Source organism: Carassius gibelio, chromosome A23, assembly GCF_023724105.1.
Source record: "Carassius gibelio isolate Cgi1373 ecotype wild population from Czech Republic chromosome A23, carGib1.2-hapl.c, whole genome shotgun sequence".
In the NCBI taxonomy this organism is placed as follows: domain Eukaryota; kingdom Metazoa; phylum Chordata; class Actinopteri; order Cypriniformes; family Cyprinidae; genus Carassius; species Carassius gibelio.
The window spans coordinates 6294520-6314715 of record NC_068393.1 but is presented as its reverse complement, the minus strand read 5'-3'; the positions used below and the strand labels follow the sequence as shown (position 1 = coordinate 6314715).

Below are 20196 nucleotides of genomic sequence, written 5' to 3'. Positions count from 1 at the left end.
ATCCACCGGTCACTCTAGTGGCCACGCCCTTAATTATGCAGAACTTTTAAGGCTTAATATAATTAAAAAGCATGAGTTATAAATAGTTGTTCCGATTCCGATACTAGTATCGGAAATATCACCGATACCACAACAAATGTTGGCATCGGCGAGTACATGAACCCATATACCGATCCGATACCATTTTCTTAAACAAGACCTAGTTATGACCGCAAGCTTTGCCTAACCGCTGCATGGTTCTTCTTCGCTGCTCAGAATGCATTGCAAACACAGGAAGTTGTGCTGTGTTGCCACAAGCAACCCCTGTTTAGAGCAGCGAAGAAGAAATGAAGACGTGTTAGCAGCACTGATCTATATATGACTGGGTCGCTCATCGCGTTCTAAACTGCCAACTGACAGTAAAGCCGCTTCTATATTATAGATCAGTGGTTAGCAGTATGTCCGCTGTTTAGCAGTATTTCAGACTGGACCAGCCAGACAGTAAAACAGTGACTAGAGATTCACTTCACTACCACTACGGGCGCAGATGCGCGGGAGCTCGCTGTTTTGTAGTCTCTGCCGTGTGTCACTATATGAGGACACAAACGCATAAACCTTCACTTCATGAGAATTTAATGTTTCATTTGAGAAAACTGTTCAGTTTAACGTGAGTAAACTGACAATATATTAAGCTACAGTTGTAGCCTACAGTAGATTTAGCTATGTCCATGTAGTAATAAAAATACGTCTCTATTAATAATAATAATTATACCTAGACGGTTGCTTGTTTTTTACTTGATTTGTTTTAAAGAGATTATCTGATTAATATATCAATTTTTTATATTCCTAGACTTATTTGTTGCAGTTTTTTTATACAGTTATATTGTAAAACTAAATTACCTTTTTTTAGTTTGCGGTGTTTGATTTTTGGCTGCATTTGACGTTCTTTTTCGCTTAAGAAAATAATATTACTGTCAAATTCATGTCAGATAATAAAAATACTGTAAAAAAAAAATACAGTATTTGTTCATGTTTTATTAAGGGATAAGAATGAAGCACACCATAAAATAATAACACCCAGGTATCGGATCAGTACTCTGTATCGGCCGATACCCTGAGCACAGGTATCGGAATCAGTATCGGGAAAAGAAAAAAGGTATCGGAACATCTCTAGTTATAAATAAAATTCACCCCCCTCACAGTTGTCATGAAGGGAAAAATTTGCTATTTAGACCAAAATAATTTTTTGCACTAGGCTGCAAACATGTTTTTTTCTGCTGTAAAGTTGGGCATTTTACCATGGGGAGTCTATGGGACTGACTCCCTTTTGCAGCCAGCCTCAAGCGGCCAGTCGATGAATTACAGTTTTAGTCACTTCCGTGTTGACTTCATGAGAGCGAGCGGGAGGTTGGCGCTCGGGTGGACTGCATGTGACCTTTTTTGAGGCGTGGCTTTATACATCAATGGTTTCTGAAGGAAGCGTAGGTTCTAACAGCAGCAGCAGTGAAGTGATGACTTTGGTGTGATTGGCTGTTTTATTCAGAAGGCGGGACTTCCATTGCTAGCTGTTCCTCCCTTTCATATCATTATGAGTGAAATGCCTTGGGTAGTATGAAGTTATTGGTGTATATTAAACTCAGAGTGTGTGGAAACTGGAACACATATCACTAAAAGAAATTGTGAAATGCAGTTTTTTTTTAGGGCCCTTGCAAAAAATTACAATAATAAAAAAAAAATGTTGTAAGCTTTGGTTGGCAGTTTGGATCAGTGGTTTATCTATTTTTGCAATGGTAATGCAATAATTTTGTCCTGCTACTTTTCATTCAATCAAAACACTTCCTCAACATGGGTAAAGTATCATTGGTGCAGTGTTTCATATGCTGTTACATGACTCATGTTTTGTGTTTCTAAAGGATGATAATGATACCACTACATTATGAATTCTGACTGACCGACTGTCATGAGAAACCGGAGCGCACTTCTGTAAAGCACACTCTCTGTATGATGTTCCCTGGCTGCTGATGTGAAGGGACGGGAACGACAGATAGAAGGAGGGAGAGAAGGAGTCTGCAGCACAGTCTGAGAGCCTATCTGCTGCCGGCTTCTCCTTTCCTCTTCCTCTTTTGTCTGTGTGCTTTGTGTCTTCATTTGTGTGGCTTTGTCTTGACAGCGAGCGAGTGCATGCAGCACATCACGTGATCGCTCTCTGCTCTTCAAGCCTGTATCCTACATACAAGACATGTAGAGCCACAGCAAGAGAAACCGTTCCAGTCCGTCGACATATTTATGTGGAGTACAGAGCCTTAGGCTGTTTTCAGTGAGGTCCAGTGTGAAGAGGTGGTTGTTGTTGTTTGAGAACCGAAAAGGAGTTGTTGTTTTGTAGTTTAGGTAATTTTCAAGCATGCTGAGGGAATTGTAGATGGTCATGTTGAAATTAAATTTGTGTGAATGTGGCTGAGGACATTTAATTTATTTAGAAATAGCCCTCTGAATGAATGTAAGTGCCTTTCCAGGTTATCTTGAGATACCAGGGATACAAGAGCTGAAGCAATGTACCGAAATCAGAAAATCTGGCCTGAATGTTGTTCAGTGGATTCAGGATCTGACCAGTAACTTCTGATTAATTAGAAAAACATTTAAAAGTAAACCAAGTTAGTTCTATATTTACCCATCATTTTAATATTTACTTTTCATAATTCATTTTTTTAAATAATATATAAACTTTTATTGTACATTGATTTTTTTTTATGACAAATATATTATATGTGACTTAATTATGTAATTTATCAGAACATATAATCTGAGAATTATCTTAAAATTAAATTTCAATTAAATTAAATGTTTACAACTTTATGAAACCTTGCATGTTTATTTTCTAACAAAATATCAAAACCACATTAATATTATCTGCACACACAGATGTGTTGCTCTGACCAGTGGTTTCATCTAGAGCAGATGGCTTCGGGACGTCACTGTCCTGCAGGAGGACGATGCAGAGATGTTGTGATGTTCATCCCCATGGCATTAGCTGCCTGATAAATCATACATTAGAGCAGCATTCACAGTCCAAACCCTCACAAGGTTATCAAGGGACGGCGCCACAATCCAGGCCTGTGTGAACAGCCCTTATTTGCCCTTTCTGTGTGTACACCACAAAATCAAATCATAATGGAAGATTCGGTGGGCTTAAAATTGTGATTTCCAAGACTGGATAATTTTTTGTATTTATTTTTGTTTATTTTTTCTGGTTGTGACCTGTATAGTTTCACATTCAAATAGTTTTTTTGGCAATTATGAACACACGCATAATTGTTTACACCTAGTAGCTTTCATGTATATGGACATTTTCCATTACTTATTCTGTCAATTATTGGCCAGTTTCAAATGAATTCAATTTAACTCAGTGGCTTGACCTTTCGACTCCAAGGCCCCCATCTTCCACATCATCATCCGATAGTCCCAAGACTTTATTAGTTTGTTTATTTAACTGAATAAGGATTGTTTATGTATCGATTTTTAAAAAAATATATATTTTAGAGCTTGGCACAACTAGACGACAGGTTGTTTATTTTTTTCACACCGTGGCCGTTACACCTCGGGTGGCAATTTTAATTTGTCCATTATTCTGCTTACACTATATGCCGTTATATGTGTTCCTCAATCCTGAGCGAGTAATTGTACGTTTTGAGTAACTATATTTTGCAAGCACATTACATTATATTTTGAACAGAAATTATTCTGCGATACCCACCAGCTGAAGTTACGTTGTGCATTATAATTAGGCACAAAATATTGATTGGAGTTCAAATATTTGAAAGCAAAACTTCTGTGAACAAGGGAAGCGGGAAGTTCAAGACGCACATTTCAGGTACATGGTGCAGTTATGCAACATTTCACCATATAATTAATTATGGCGATAAAAGATGTTTTAAAATCTTACCAGTTTGTTAGATATCCTATAAACCATAACCGCGTACAAAACAATCGTAGCAGAATGGCAGCAGCTGCGTTTGCATGAAAGCAGAGAGCGAGTCCAGGGGCATGTTCAAGTTCAAAACGGTGCGCAACGTACGCAATGAACGTCATGTTTCCTGGAAACGGCGTGCACCGGTGTGCAACAGGGTTTGAGATGCGTTTTCTCTTGTTTGGTGGGTGTGTCAGACCTGCAGTCCAATCAGCAGCAACATGTATATAAAGCATGCGGTATTAAAGTGAACTCGCACAATGGCTTCAAGGAAAATAATGTACAAATGTGTTCGTTGCAGCTCGGTATACGCGACAACTGAGGATATTAGAAGACATGTTTGTCGTAAGTTTTATTGTAAAAATATAGGATATTAACAATGTAGTTGTTTATATTTTTAGCTTCATTGCAAGTGTATGACATTTGGTATAGAAATAAACAATGGTAATTAAGTGCTTTTCCTAAAAATGAGAAAGAAAATACAGGGTATTAAAACCGTATGAACTACAAATAAAGTCAGTATGTGAGGCTAAATAGATGGCTCCGAAAATTCTTCACAAAGAACACAAAGAATGGCCTTCTCAGCTGCCATAGCTGCAACTCTTGCGTCATCAGAACAGTGTGTTCAACGCACCACCGTTTCTGTTAAAAAAACGCTGTGCAACGTTTTGTCGGGGCTGAACGCAGCCCAGGATTTTATAACTAATTAAATAATTAAGCGTAATGAATTAACTGAACACAATTTTAAATCAAGTTTTAATAAACTTTAATTTGTAATTTCTTTTTAAAACATAGGCCTGTTGTGTCCGCTCTGTTTGACAGTATCTGGAGGGGCCCGAATGTGAACTGTGTGGACAGCACTGGATACACACCTCTTCACCACGCTGCTTTAAACGGACACAGGTGAGCCTGTCACATCCTGACCTTTGACCTCAAGGACATTTGAAGAGGTTTTTGATATGAATTGATTTCCTTGTATGTTTATCTCTCTCTCTCTCTCTCTCTCTCTCTCTCTCTCAGTGAGGTGGTGGAGGTACTTCTGAGGAACGAGGCTCTGACGAACATCGCTGATAACAAGGGCTGTTACCCTCTGCACCTGGCGGCATGGAAGGGGGACCAGCGAATCGTCAAACTCCTCATCCATCAGGGTCCCTCTCACCCCAAACTCAACGAACAGGTCTGAGCACCAACACAGAGCAGCCTCCAGCTCACATGTAAAAGCATCTACTGTTCGGATGTGATCCAGGTTTATTCTGTGCTGAGGAGGAGATGATCGTCCACACTGAGGGGCGAGTCCCAATAAATACTGTCCCTAGACCTTAGGTTCTGCAGTAACGACTGTGTGTGTGTGTGTGTGTGTCAGTATAAAGATAAACATGAGTTCACTGACACCTCACCCTTAATACAAGCAGCTCTCATTTACAACTGCTATTTTCAGGCGTAACACCTCTGGGGGAATTTCACATCATTGTTTTTTTTTTTTTTTTCACGTGATGATTTGACATCACATGCTAAAGTGAAAATACAGGTTGTGTGACAGCAGTGTTAGAAATGTTTATAGTACTTTTAAATCCTTTTGATATAGGATAGTAAGTAGTATTCCCTGTGAAAGAAGAAAAAAAGAAGTATGCTCCCCAACAAGACCCCTGCTAGTGTTTAAAGTGCTTATGTTTGATATTTAAAAGGATGTCTGGTATTGAAGTTTATAAATGTAGGTAAACACTACATTAAATATATGGGCAGTGACTGTGCTAATGCCAGTGACGAGGAATCGCTTACATGTTCATTAGATTGACATGCATAATTCATGCACCACATAAATAAATTATATTTAGCATCGTCTATTCTAGCTTTAAATTTAATTGTTCATGCTACAAATTAAGTTACTCTAACAGTTTCATTATGAAGTTGTCATAACTCAAAAAAGACGGCAAGCAGTCATTTATTTATTTAATTGAGCTAACGCATTACTCATTTCTAAGAATGTACTTTGGATGTACATTATTTGTACTATTTAAGTGGGCTGAACAAGAGCTCTTAAGTACGACTGATTGATTTTTATATCGTTTATTTGCATTATTTTGACAATTAAGAGTCCACAACATTCCATTCATTTAACACTTCATTAATTATACAAGTTATATGCTTTACTAGAATAGTGTTTCTGTAATAAGTGCTCATTGTAAAAGAGTAGTAGTAGTAGGTTTCATCGTGCTACTCTGGTTTTTCATCATTTGGAGGGGCTTTCATGCATTCATCATCCAGCAGTGATGCACTCAGTATTATCCAGTAACACAATCATCGCAGTTTTCATTTAACATCTCTGTTATTGCTTGATTTATTAGAGCATGAAGTGGCTCAAACTGAAACGAAATCATCATCATCAGTTAATGATGAAGGAATTTGACCGTTTTTGGACTCGTATGATAGCATCATGTTTCGTTTCATTTTGTGTCATTTCATAAGGCTGGTTTATTCTCCTTCGTTTGACTGGACATTTTCAGATGTTTCTGATTTTCAGCAGCACAAGTATTCATCCGTGTGACGTTCATCATTGGACGGACTGTAAGCCAGCCTGCGGTTTCTTTTGCCTGTGTGATCATGTCATTCATTAACAGTGAGTCGTTGTGTTCAGTGTGTGTGTGTGTGTGTGTGTGTGAGGCTGAACACATCTCCTTCCTGTTCTCTCCTCTCTCCCAGAGCGCTCTAGACCACACTGAGTTCAAACGCTGTGGCCCATTTGACCCCTATATTAATGCCAAGGTGTGTACCATGACCTCTGACCTCTGACCTGCACGCTTTGCCTTCATACGCCACGCCTGGGTTTGTCTGGTTTCTGTCGGGACGGTGTGTGGCTTCACTCTTTCCTCATGTTGGTGAATGTATATGTGTGGAAGTGTGTGTGTTTCTAGAGACGTCTGAGCTCTGTATCTCATTTGAGAGCATTTATTCATGACTATTCAAGGTTAAATGTATAGCTTTTTGTGAAACTATGTGGGTCAAGGTTAGGTTTAGAGTTAGTACTTAGTTATTTCCCAGTTATTGTAACCATTATAATAATTATATACTGTAGCATGCACACGTGGAACAGGATTATAAAGTAAAGTGCTACTGTTTTTTTCTTTTTCTTTTTGACATACACACACCTCTCTTGCGTTTTTCCATCCCAGTACTGAATAACCAGTCAGATGTCTTTGCAGTTTAAATGCGATAGAGAAAACATTTTAACATGGAGCATTTTACACACTTAATCTTCAAAAGCAGCTGTGCTTTGTGTATTAATATGTAAGCTGTCTCTGATTCAGCAGCACAGAGGAGCTCTGCCGAAGCGTTCGTTTAGTCTCGTATACAAGCGTTTGTGTGTACACGTGTGTGTGTGTGTGTGTGTGTGTGTCAGCCAGAGTACAACCGGACAGACTGAAGTCCAAATGAATAATTGATGAGCTGATAGGAAGTGTGTGTCACTCAGGGTGTTTTGTAATTGTTAAATGGTGTTTCTAGCACACCTGCTGTCTGTGCCACACACACACACACACACACACACACACACAGAGTCAAGAAGCTTCTCTGTGAGCCGTCGGCTTGCATCAGTGTCAGGAGACGTGTGAGGGGTGAGATAGAGACGCAGGCGAGAGAGCTGGATGATGTACTCATGGCTGGATCCACTAGCACAGCAAGAAAGAGATGAAATAGACATTGGTGAATGGAGGAGGAGCCACTGTGTGGAAGGGTTTGGGTGGAAGGAAACAAGATGCATTAAGAGCCGGGGGTGAAAACTTTTGAACACAATGAAGATGGCCAAGTTTGTCTTATTTTGTTGAAATATTATTTTTTTCCATTTAGTTCTGCCCTTCGTAAGCAACAGAAGATACGCGTATGTTTCCCGGTACACAAATTAAGTACAATTTACCTTGATCTTCAAATTCCAAAAGTTTTCACCCCCCAGCTCCTAATGCATCTTGTTTCCTTCTGAAGCATCAGTGAATGTTTGAATCTTTTTTAATAGTTGTGTTTGAGTCCCTCAATTGTCCTCAGTGTGATAAGGTGCATCTCAAAATCATAAAGTCACTGCTGGAAAAGGTTCAAATATGAAAAGATGCTGGAAAACTGAAGAATCTGCAGGACCTTAAAGATTTTTCTCAGTTTAACTGTTCAGAACAAACACGGGACTCATGCACAACCATCACAAAACAGAAAGACAGTCGAGGATCATCAGGAAACAGCACACAGTACTAAGAATTTTTTGTGTTGTGTACTAAATGTTAAAATCTTTTATGTACAATATCTTACTCAGGACAGTACTAAATAAAAAATAACATGCATTTAGTATGATCGCTCTTATTTTTTGAAAATTACTCGCATTTTCACAGATTCTGCAAGGGGTTCCCAAACTTTTGAGCCCCACTGTAAATAAAAATATATAAATACATAAAAAACAGCAAACCTAATAGAAATTCAAACACACTTTTCATACAGTTGAGAGTCAGTCAGTTCACCTGCTTACTATGAATCTATTTCAGGAGAGCCTTATTTAGAAAATGCACTCATCTCCACCTCCCCTTGATTATGTCTGTGGGGAACTCTCTCTCTCTCTCTCTCTCTCTCTCTCTCAGATGACCTAGTTTGCACAGTCTGTGTGAAAATCTTCAGAAAATATTGCCTTGTCATCACAATGCCCAATGAATATCATAGGTCTGTTCCCTCACCGTTTACTCTCTAAACATACCACACTCTTCTAAAGGTTTAAGGTCATTGCACACTGAGTGTGACTTTTTTTTTTGTACGTAAAAAAATTAAGGTAACACTTTAGTATAGGGTCCAATTCACACTAATAACAAGTTGCTTATTAGCATGTCTATTATTAACATATTGGCTGTTTTTTAGTGCTTATAAAGTACATATAATGCATGACATCCATAATCCTACCCAATACCCTAAACTTAACAACTACCTTATAAACTATCAATAAGCAGCAAATAATGAGTTAATTGAGACAAAAGTCAAAGTTAATGGTTAGTTAATAGTGAGAATTGGACCCTAAAATAAAGTGAACAAAAATAAATACAACCTCACATTGTGTCAGTCACATTAACACACTGCCTCTGAAAAAAGCGAACGCTAAAACACAGAATGGAGGTTTATCCACTTAGTCTCGTAGCACAAAGCACCGTAAAGATCCTTGCGCACAGAAATTGGTGGACCCAGTATTAGTGCTGTTTTGTGAATTTTCACAACTGATTAATGAACACGCATCGTACTCATTGTGCAAGGTTTCTTTTAGGGATGCACCAATACCACTTTTTCCAGTACTCGCCCGATACAATACTTTTTCCAGTACTCGCCCTATACGATACTTTTCCAGTACTCGCCCGATACGATACTTTTTGCAGTACTCGCCCGATACGATACTTTTATTTTTTGTACTTGCCGGATACGATACTTTTATTTTTTGTACTTGCCGATACGGAATACCAATATTTTTAATGCATGTGTAATTCTTTTAAATATTGTGTATGTATATATTCACTCGACAAGCTTGCGCACTCGTCACTGCGCGCTCAATCCACTCAGCATGCTTTATTAGCTCCCGCAAGTCAGCTAAACAGGCTTTAATAATGAATGTTTAACATTTATATTCATTGCATAGATATCCTACGAAGACTACCTTAATCTCTAATAACTCTAATTTGCTGTCTGTTGTTCTGTTCACTGTTTCTTTGTCTGAATATGGCACTTATCACATGCTGTTTGGTATCATCGGCGTTTGGTATCGGGGCATTTTAATGAGCACGAGTACAAGAAGCTCAGTATCGGGCCCGATTGCATCCCTAGTTTCTGTTTGAGACACATTTTTTGGGATAACGAATATGAAAAAACCCATATGAAAATGTCAGACTCTGCATGCAGCTTTGAGGTCTGCCTTATTTCTGTTGATTAAGACAAGAATTCGACCAAACACATTTTGTTTTCAGCACTGTGGATTTCCAGGTATATGAGTTCTATAATGCATCCAGTGAAGGAATGAAATGTTCTTTACTGTAAATATATGGAGGAGCTCCAGACTCCAGAGGTTTCTGTGATTTCCAGTCCAGCGCTCTGCTTCATGACCCCACGGTCTCTTCCTGACATTAATTGTTTAAAATCACATCAGATGTGTAGCGACTCGAGAACATGTTTTTTTTTTTTTTCACTCTGAAAGCTTTTATGTGCGTGTAGCAGACATCGCTGTGATGGTGTGGAGCGTGTATGATGTCCTCCGGAGAGATGACACATCTGTCAGAGAGCTCCTGAATGAGGGAGAGGTGTCCACACACACAGTTCTACTTCTGTCAGTCGATGCTTCATGTTGACAGCCCGCTCTGAATCGTATGAGACCTGTCGAGAACACGTCTAGGTTGTGTCTCAACCTAAAACAAAGAGATTATGTACTGTATACTGTGTAAGACATGAAAATTAAGCCATAAGGTTAAAAATAGCCTTTATGATTATTTGCATTTCAGACAGTGAAACACGTTCATTTCCTTCTGATTTATAATACAAAATGTAGTCTGTAAGGTAATGTGAAAAATAGTTCAATAATTTCTAACGGTTTTGTTTATATAATAGTTGTTGTTCTGACTTAAATAAAATTTAGTATGTTAACTTGTTTTTATAAATACAGTAAAAATGGCCAAATGATACATTTCTTTTTAATCGCAAATACAGAAAATTCTCTCTCTCTCTCTCTCTCTCGTGTGCGTATGCTCCCACAGGCACACGCTGATGATGTAATCAGTATGACATCACGTGGTAGGTCAGCTTTCAGCACTGATTATCTTCATCCGTATGCATGTGCGCTGACCTAACAGACCGTATATCATAATCCTACGCCAGGCTGCGTTTGTGTCTCCCGTGGAGCTGAATACAGTGCATCTGTGAAACTTGTGTTAATGTGCTCCCTCAGAAAGAGCACATGTGCTCACATGCATGCGATAAGATCGGAGCTGAGGAGTCATCAGGCTTATTAACCGCAGAGAGAGGACGGGAACGCTCAGCTCCGTCGGTTTGCACTGCTTTTATCATGTTTAGTCCAGAGCTCAGGAAAGGCCATCACTGTGATAGACAGAGTTCACCCTTACGCTGCCTCAAACCTGACATTTTCCTCGCAGTTACATTGATTACAAGCTTTCAGGAGGCAAAAGCACCATTCAGTTTCATTCTTACATATGATTTATATATACTTAGTTATGCTGGACGCCCACCATCTACAGATTTAAATGAAAACATATTGCATGTCGTTTCCTCATCAGGTTTTTCAAAGTAGTTCCTTTCTGTCAAACAGATAAAATGCAAACACAATGCAGTGTTTCAGTCGTTTTAAAATGTCAGAGGCAGATCAGCACTTTCTGTTTGAGACGGTGAAAGCTCACTTCTGTCCGTGGGTTTGTCAGCCCTGGGCCGCAGTCACCAGGAAAATGAATCTGTTGTGTGAAGCTGGTTTTATGTTGAAAGACTTTGACTCTCTGTGGTGTCCGGTTCCTCAGCAGAGAAATGAAAAGTTGCTGACACACAGCTCTTTGACTTGAGAAAACCTCTGAGTTCAGGAAGCGAGCGCGAGTTGCGCTCACTGAGGAGCTGCGTCAGATACAGGTGTTTCTCTCCGGGTCTGGTGTGTTCATGTCGGGGGAAATCGCCTGAACAACAGCTCACGCTCTCAATTCTGTTACAGGATCTGATTCTACTGAGTGTGTTGTGGTTTTCCTTTTTTCAGTCTAAAGAATAAAGGACTTTGTGTTTTGGCTTTCCCATCTGTGGGGGGAAGCAGCAGGTGCAGTTTTGTTCTCCCTCTGTGTCCCATTGGTTCTTACTGTGACTGTCTCTCTCTCTCTCTCGCTCTCTCTCTCCAGCGTATTGATTAAAAAATTATAATAAAATATGCAAAAATATATACAGTGTATACATAAAACATAAAAAATATATATTGTATTATTGTTAGCATATGAATAATAAAAATAATACTCTTAATGAAAAAATGACACTGTTCTATTGATACAATTAATAATAATAATAAATAACATTTATATAATTAAATCGTTTTTTAATCATCAACAACATGAAAAAATGACATTATTTTATTAATATAATAACTATATTAAAATAATGATTGATTGTGATGATTATAATAATAAATAAATTGAATAAAAAATATTTTGACTAATCATTAAAAATCATTATCATGCTTTACCTATTTACAGGTATTGGTCATATTATTAGAATATCATCAAAAAGTTGATTTATTTCACTAATTACATTCAAAAAGTAAAACTTCTATATTATATTCATTCATTACGCACAGACTGATATATTTCAAATGTTTATTTCTTATAAGTTTGATGATTATAACTGACAACTAAGGAAAATCCCAAATTCAGGATCTCCGAGAATTAGAATATTGTGAAAAGGTTCAATATTGAAGACACCTGGTGCCACACTCTAATCAGCTGATTAACTAAAAACACCTGCAAAGCCTTTAAATGGTCTCTGTCTAGTTCTGTAGGCTACACAATCAAGAGAAAGACTAGCATTGACACCTTGCACAAGGAGGGCAAGACACAAAAGGTCATTGCAAAAGAGGCTGGCTGTTCACCGAGCTCTGTGTCCAAGCACATTAATAGAGAGGCGAAGGGAAGGAAAAGATGTGGTAGAAAAAAAGTGTAAAAACAATAGGGATAACCGCACACTGGAGAGGATTGTGAAACAAAACCCATTTAAAAATGTGGGGGAGATTCACAAAGAGTGGACTGCAGCTGGAGTCAGTGCTTCAAGAACCACTTCACACAGACGTATGCAAGACATGGGTTTCAGCTTCGCATTCCTTGTGTCAAGCCACTGTTGAACAACAGACAGCGTCAGAAGAGTCTCGCTTCAAAAAGGACTGGACTGCTGCTGAGTGGTCCACAGTTATGTTCTCTGATGAAAGTAAATGTTGCATTTCCTTTAGAAATCAAGGTCCCAGAGTCTGGAGGAAGAGAGGAGAGGCACACAATCCATGTTGCTTGAGGTCCAGTGTAAAGTTTCCACAGTCAGTGATGATTTGTGTTGCCATATCATCTGCTGGTGTTGGTCCACTGTGTTTTCTGAGGTCAAAGGTCAACTCAGCTGTATACCAGGAAGTTTTAGAGCACTTCATGCTTCCTGCTGCTGACCAACTTTATGGAGATACAGATTTCATTTTCGAACAGGACTTGGCACCTGCACACAGTGCCAGAGCTACCAGTACCTGGTTTAAGGACCATGGTATCCCTGTTCTTAATTGGCCAGCAAACTCACATGACCTTAACCCCATAGAAAATCTATGGGGTATTGTGAAGAGGAAGATGTGATAAGCCAGACCCAAGAATGCAGAAGAGCTGAAGGCCACTATCAGAGCAACCTGGGCTCTCATAACACCTGAGCAACGCCACAGACTGATCCACTCCATGCCACGCCGCATTGATGCAGTCATTCAGGCAAAAGGAGACCCAACTAAGTATTGAGTGCTGTACATGCTCATACTTTTCATATTCATACTTTTTAGTTGGCCAATATTTCTAAAAATCTTTTCTTTGTATTAGTCTTAAGTAATATTCTAATTTTCTGAGATACTGAATTTTGGATTTTCCTTAGTTGTCTGTTATAATCATCAAAATTAAAATAAATAAACATTTGAAATATATCAGTCTGTGTGTAATGAATTAATATAATATACAGGTTTCACTTTTTGAATGTAATTAGTGAAATAAATCAATTTTTTCATGATATTCTAATTATATGACCAATACCTGTATTTCTGGGGTGTGGTCATCAAACCAGCTCATCACTCATTTTCATTCACTCCCCCGCCTGAAAACGCACACACACACACACATATGCGCTCAGAGTGGTGGCGTGTGATGTGCCAGCTGCTGGCAGCCCAGAGGCCTTCACAACCTCTTCCTCTGTGCTTCAGACATCTGCTGCTGTACCTACTGCTGCCACACACACACACACACACACACACAGATCTCTGAGCACTGCTCTGAGAGGACATTCACAATCACATTCATTCAGTCAAATGCTATAATATCAGTGTGTACCATCAGAGCTCAAGTGTTAATAAAGGATATCTAGTGTGTAAATCCATATTTACACACAAAAGATTTTACTGAATTCAGTTGGCAGACAAATCAAATATAAGAGCGCCCTCTAGTGCTCAAGGTTTGACTTCAAGTACAGTCATTGTGGAGTCGGATGCTTTGTTATAGTCATGCTAAATATTCAACACGATGAGCCATTATGTTTAACTGTCACTGATTTAAATATAATATTTCAGTCTTCATTAGCCGTCAAGCAAATACTAGTTAACCAAAGGCAGATACAGTGTGAAAATACACTACCTTGCAAAAGTTTGGTGTCAGTAAGATTATAAAAAAATAAAAAATAAAAACTTATGCAGCAAGGTCAAAATAAATATATCAAAAAATGGCATTTAAGAAATGTATAATGTTACAAATGGTTTCTATTTTAAATAAATTCCGTTCTTTTAACCTTTTGCCAACCCTAGGTTTTGAACAGCAATGCACATATTTAGAGACTTAAGCCACTGCTAATGGATGAATATCACTGAATTAGGTCAAAGTAAGTGTTTTATAAAACATGTAACAGAAGTCCGTCTGTAGGCAGTGGTTTGTAGATCTTGAGGATGTTGTGTGTGTTTGAAGTGTGTTGTCTGCGTGTGGTCAAGCTTGCATGCTCTCTTCTGCTCTGTCTGTCTCCATAAAACCATTGAATAAGGGTGGTCATCAAATCAGCTTGCAGTTTTTCCAAACATAATTCTGCTCTATTTATTTATTTATTTATTTTTTTATTATCCAAAAAGCCAGCTTTATCTCAAAGCTATGTCAAAGAGTCACATAGCTTTACGACCCTGCAGTTGCTACCCCAGTGAACTTTGCCGCTTGGAAATCATGTTGACTTTTCCATCTTTTAGACACAGGTCCTGAAGTAATCGCCCTTTCTGTCCGTCAACATCTCGCTCTGCTGTCCTCAGAACAATGACAACGAGACGCCGCTGCACTGCGCGGCTCAGTACGGACACACTCAGGTGGTGCAGCTGCTGCTGGAGGAGCTGACCGACCCCACCATGCGCAACAACAAGTTTGAGACGCCGCTGGACCTGGCTGCGCTCTACGGCCGGCTGGACGTGGTCAAACTTCTGCTCCGCGCTCATCCCAACCTGCTCAGCTCCAACACCAAGAAACACACCCCCCTCCACCTGGCCTCCCGCAACGGACACCTGCCGGTGGTGGAGGTGCTGCTGGCCGCCGGCGTGGACATCAACTACACGGTGAGGATCAGGTGCCAGTGATTTTTGATGGTTTTTGATGATTTTTTTTATATATATACATAAAATTGCATCATCTGCAGTGGTAATATTCAGTGGTTACTGTGCAGTATGCTAGTGTTCCCGTCTTGGTTTCAAGTTTCTGTCATGTTATGCTGGTTAGCTCCGCCCACAGCTAAATCTCATTGGTTAAAAAAAGTCTGCTCCACATCACATGTGTTCTGATTGGATGTGATTGTTGCACTGCACTGCCTTTTCATTTGTGAGCACAAAAAAGAACTTGACAATTATGTGAATTGCTTCCTATAATGACTTCCTTCATTTAATTTGGGTAATTATAATGGCAGTGTTTTTGTGTTTGTTTTGATTTGATGCTCAAATTATTATCAGAAAGATAAAAAAAAAACATGATTTTTCTCAGGATTCTTTGATGAATATAACGTTCAAAAGAACAGCATTTATTTGAAATAGAAATATTTTGTAACATTATAAAAGTCTTGGTAACACTTTAGAATAGGGAACACTTATTCACTATTAACTCTGACTTTTCCCTCAATAAATTCCCAATTTGCTGCTTATTAATATTAAGTAAGGTAGTTGTTAAGTTAAGTGTGTTAGGGCTGTAGAATAAGGTCATGAGAATATGGTTTTAATATAGGTTTAATTATTACTAACAAATAGCTAAAATTCCAATGAAATGTATGCTAATAAGCAACCAGTAGTTAAGAGACCCTAAAAAAAGTTTAACCAAAGTCTTTCCTGTCATGTTTGATCAATGTAATGCACCCCTGCACAATAAACGCATTCATTTCTTTAAAATGAATGGGTTTAAATACTGTTTTAGTTTGAGCTGCTCATCAGTGCGTGTGTGTGTGTGTGTGTTGGCCGGTCTTTCAGTAGTTGACAGTGATTTAAAGTCGCTGCTCTTTAGCACTCCTGCCTCTACCTGAGAAACCTGCTAGTAACAACCTGCCTTCTGTCTCTCACTCCGCACGTCCTCAGAGCAGCGGCCCACATTCACATAGTCTGCTTCGTCCGCTAACATGCTGAGGAAGCCGCTGCGGTGTGAAGATGAGTTTGTCGTCTCCGTTGGGTGCTGATATGCCACACCAGACTCAGTTATTGCAGTTCACTGACCTAAAACAGAACGTGCAAGATATTTCAACCTTCACAACTTGTATCTAAGTGTCTAAAATGAGCCGGGGTGGCTGCATGTGCCTCTGTATCTTATGATGAATGTTTTATTTGTTAACAGACGGAGAAAGGCAGTGCCCTTCATGAAGCAGCTCTATATGGAAAGACAGAAGTAGTACAAAAGCTACTCAACGCAGGTAAGAAATAAACTCAAATCCACAAGTAACAAGGGGTTTGATTACTGAAATTGTACTCGGGATGCTCTGTGTGAATGTTTGTCAGGGATCGATGTGAATATCGTGGACGGTAAGAGTCTAACAGCGCTGGACACTGTTAGAGACATGCCCTCTCAAAAGAGCCGGCAGATCGCTGCGCTCATACAAGGTACGTCTGGACCTGATTCACACACATCTCACACACATCTCTGAATCTGAACAACATGGTTTTCACACCCGTCTCCTCTCTAAAGCTCATATGAGCGGCCGTCCGTCAGAAACGAGCCTCCCTCCTCCACCAGTGCCACCTCCTCAAGAGAGCCTGAGCCCCAAGAGAAAAGGTCAGAGAAACTCCTCTCAATTAAATATCTCACACTCAAAATATTGGGTACATTTTAAAGCTATTATATCATTTACAGGTGTATCTTAATAAATGTGAATGTTGTGGAAAAGTGTTTTTTTTTTTCAGTAATTAAAATCCATATTCAAAATGCAAAAAGCCTCCATGTTTTTGTAGAATTCGTAATTACAAAACATCTAGTAATTACAACAAAAACGACTTTTTGAAACGTTTCATCAGTGCATATAGCATTCTACTACAGTATGTGGCCATTGGTATAATCTGAGAGTGGTGGTTCTCACACAGACGGCTCTGATCTGTATTCAGACGGCTGCTGCTCGTGGTGCTCCGTGCGCCAGATGTTCTGCAGATGCTTTAATGCTATGTGTGTGTTTGGACAGGAGAAATGGAGCAGCAGGTCAGTGAGCTCATATCCGGTTTGGCTTCGAGCCCTGTGGAAGAGAGTCCGTATGAAGCTCTGTTTGAGGCGTCCTCGTGTGTCTCTCTGGACAGTCTGGCCAGCGGAAAGTCATCGGACAGAGACTCGGGACGACCGGACAGCGAAGCCGGCAAGGTGAGTGTGTGGCACACACTTCTGTCTTCAAAACATCTGGAACAAGTATTGTGAATGGAAAGCTAATATATTTATTGACGACTGTAAATATCCAGTTATGGATTATTTTGTCCGGCAGCAATATTGAATTAAAGTTATTATCAATAATTCATTTAAACTGTTTATTTGAGTTGATTCCCTTTTCTTTATAAAAGCAATGAAGCCAGTTGTGATTTGTTTTGTTTTTAAAATCTGAAGCTTTGGTGTAGTACAGTTTTCTCCACTAGATGGAGACTATGAATAGTGATTTTCTTTGAGTCTTTCTTTCTTTAAAACAAGATGTTTTCAGCATGTTTGGTAGTAAATGAGTTGAATGTTTCTTTCAGAAAGAGCGCCATCCTCCACAGAATCGTCCTGCGCAGGAAGAGGATCTCAGCTCTGAGGTAAAATCCCTGTTCAGAGATTCATTGTTTGGTTCACATTATTAAAATCATTAATAAATACCTCTGGAAGCAGAGGTCAGTGTTTCCATTTGTTTCCCCGCTGCTTGCAGTAGCTGCCTCCTTTATCGTTTGATATTTAAATGTTTAAAAAGTAGTATTGTCATGATCCTTACTTATCTATATTTAAGCTCTATATGACACAAGTCCTGTGAGATACATAATGAACAGACAATCATTTGCAGCAGTGCATATAGAAAGCAGAACAATGAATATTTCGGCGAGAGGTTGTTGAATCTGTCTTTCCACTCGCTGACTGCGCTTTCTGCACGTCTACCCAAATCAAACAGCCTCCTCATGAATATTAATGCTGTGGATCTGTGCAACACACAGCAAACCTTCTGTCTGGAAGACTCTGGAGCCCATGACCAATACTGAAACACTGCGGCTGGGTACAGAGCTGCACAGCGTCTGAACACTTCACTTAGTGTTCATTTCAGATCTACCTCCCTTTATTACAGATGAGATGTTGATGAAGGAATGGTCTCGCTTTGGAAAACTGTTTGCTCCCATGAAAAAAGGTCGCTATAGGATGTAAATCGTAGTGTCTTTTAGACGTTTCACGTATATGATTCTGTACGGAAATAGAACTGATCTTGATGTAAATTGTAAAATTGATGAATATTTTCCAGATCTCAGAAGATTTCTGGAAAATATTAAGCGTTTAATGAGTGAAGGAAGATTTAGAGATAAAGAAGTATATCGTTTAAAAACATCGTCACAAAAATTAAACTCCAATTGAATAATGATGATGAAATGGTGTATTTTTGCCCTCATTGGATGTTTTGGACTCTTTTGTGCTGTAGTTTCTTTTTAATTTTTATTTATGAGTGACATTCGCATTGCATCTTTAAAATCTTTTAAGAGCTCAGATATACGATGTCCTGTTTTTACAGGAGACACATAGTGATGTGAAAATTGCTGTTGAATGGGCTAAAGAATGGGGCGTTCTTCTTTTTCTGAGTCATAATACTTCACTCAGTGGAGGAGTTGCAGTTCTGTTTAATACAAACTTTGCTCCCTCGTCTTGTTCAGTAGAGGAGGTTGTAAAGGTAGATTCTTAAAGATAAAAGCTCAATAAAAGCTCAATTTGTGTATATGCACCAACCTCCCAGTTAGAAAGAATGTTGTTTTTAGATCAATTATATACAGTAATAGAAAAATGTGATGTGGTTGTGGGAGGAGATTTGAATTGTGTCGAAAGAAATCTAGATAGGAATCATGTAGAACCACATATGGCTTCACGCCGGAAACTGATACAAATGATAGAAGGGATTGAGCTTTGTGATGTATGGAGACATTTTAATCATGATGTTGAACAATAAACATGGACGCATGTTCGTGAAAATGTGTTGTCAATTTTATGTTTTCAAACATCATCATAGTTTTTTTGTAAATGGCTCAATTCTTTCAGTTGGTTTCTCTGATCATAGTTTGGTTGTGTGTAGAAAGATTGTTAGTTCTGTTCAAATAAGTAGTTCTTATTGGCATTTTAATGTGACATTGTTGTCAGATTTACAGTTTAAAGATGTTTTTAGGTTTTATTGGGAGTCTTTTAAAGAACAATAACTTATTTTTTCCTCTTTACAGGAATGGTGGGACATTGGGAAAGTAAATATTAGGCGACTATGTCAACGATATACTCTAAACGTCAAGTTTTTTAACTCAGTCTATAAAGAAGTTAGAAGAGGAAATTATTGAAATTCAAGTTTTAATTCAAGAAACGGGAAATCAAGACCATTTAGATTCCCTTTTCATGAAAAGATCAGCTTTGTCTGAATTCTATAAAAGAAAGGCACAAGGGGCATTGGTCCCACTTTATATTAGGGGGCCTTAACTACTATGTACTTACATAAAAAATAAGTACAATGTACTTATTGTGTTCATATTGTATTGTAGGAGGGTTGGAGGTATGGGTAAGTTTAAGGGTGGGTTAAGGTGTAAAGTGTAAGGTGTAAGGTGTACAGAAATTAAATACAGATCTAATTACATGTCGTTTTTTTTTAATATATAAGTACAATGTAAAAACATGTATGTACACAATAAGTACATTGTACTAAATTATTAATTAAAATGTAACTACATAGTAGTTAAGGCCACTTAATATAAAGTGGGTCCGGGGCATTGGTACAACATTTTTCTTCGGACTAGGAAAAAAAGAGCGGTATAT

The 20196-nt window shown here is 38.7% G+C and overlaps 1 protein-coding gene across 12 annotated transcripts in view; it reads left to right on the top strand.

Annotated features, from left to right (window-relative positions):
* Window positions 1-20196, top strand: part of LOC127945070 (ankyrin repeat and SAM domain-containing protein 1A) — a 96305-nt gene that overhangs the window by 21723 nt on the left and 54386 nt on the right. For 4 of the 12 annotated variants that reach the window (XM_052541616.1, XM_052541620.1, XM_052541615.1 and 1 more), the window contains exons 2-10: window positions 4739-4846; window positions 4964-5120; window positions 6644-6706; window positions 14991-15287; window positions 16540-16615; window positions 16701-16802; window positions 16888-16974; window positions 17375-17547; window positions 17913-17969. In XM_052541616.1, coding sequence (XP_052397576.1) covers window positions 4739-4846; window positions 4964-5120; window positions 6644-6706; window positions 14991-15287; window positions 16540-16615; window positions 16701-16802; window positions 16888-16974; window positions 17375-17547; window positions 17913-17969 — 1120 coding nt within the window. The remainder of the gene's footprint in view (window positions 1-4738; window positions 4847-4963; window positions 5121-6643; window positions 6707-14990; window positions 15288-16539; window positions 16616-16700; window positions 16803-16887; window positions 16975-17374; window positions 17548-17912; window positions 17970-20196) is intronic. The other 8 variants (XM_052541624.1, XM_052541617.1, XM_052541621.1 and 5 more) reach the window with 3 other exon arrangements.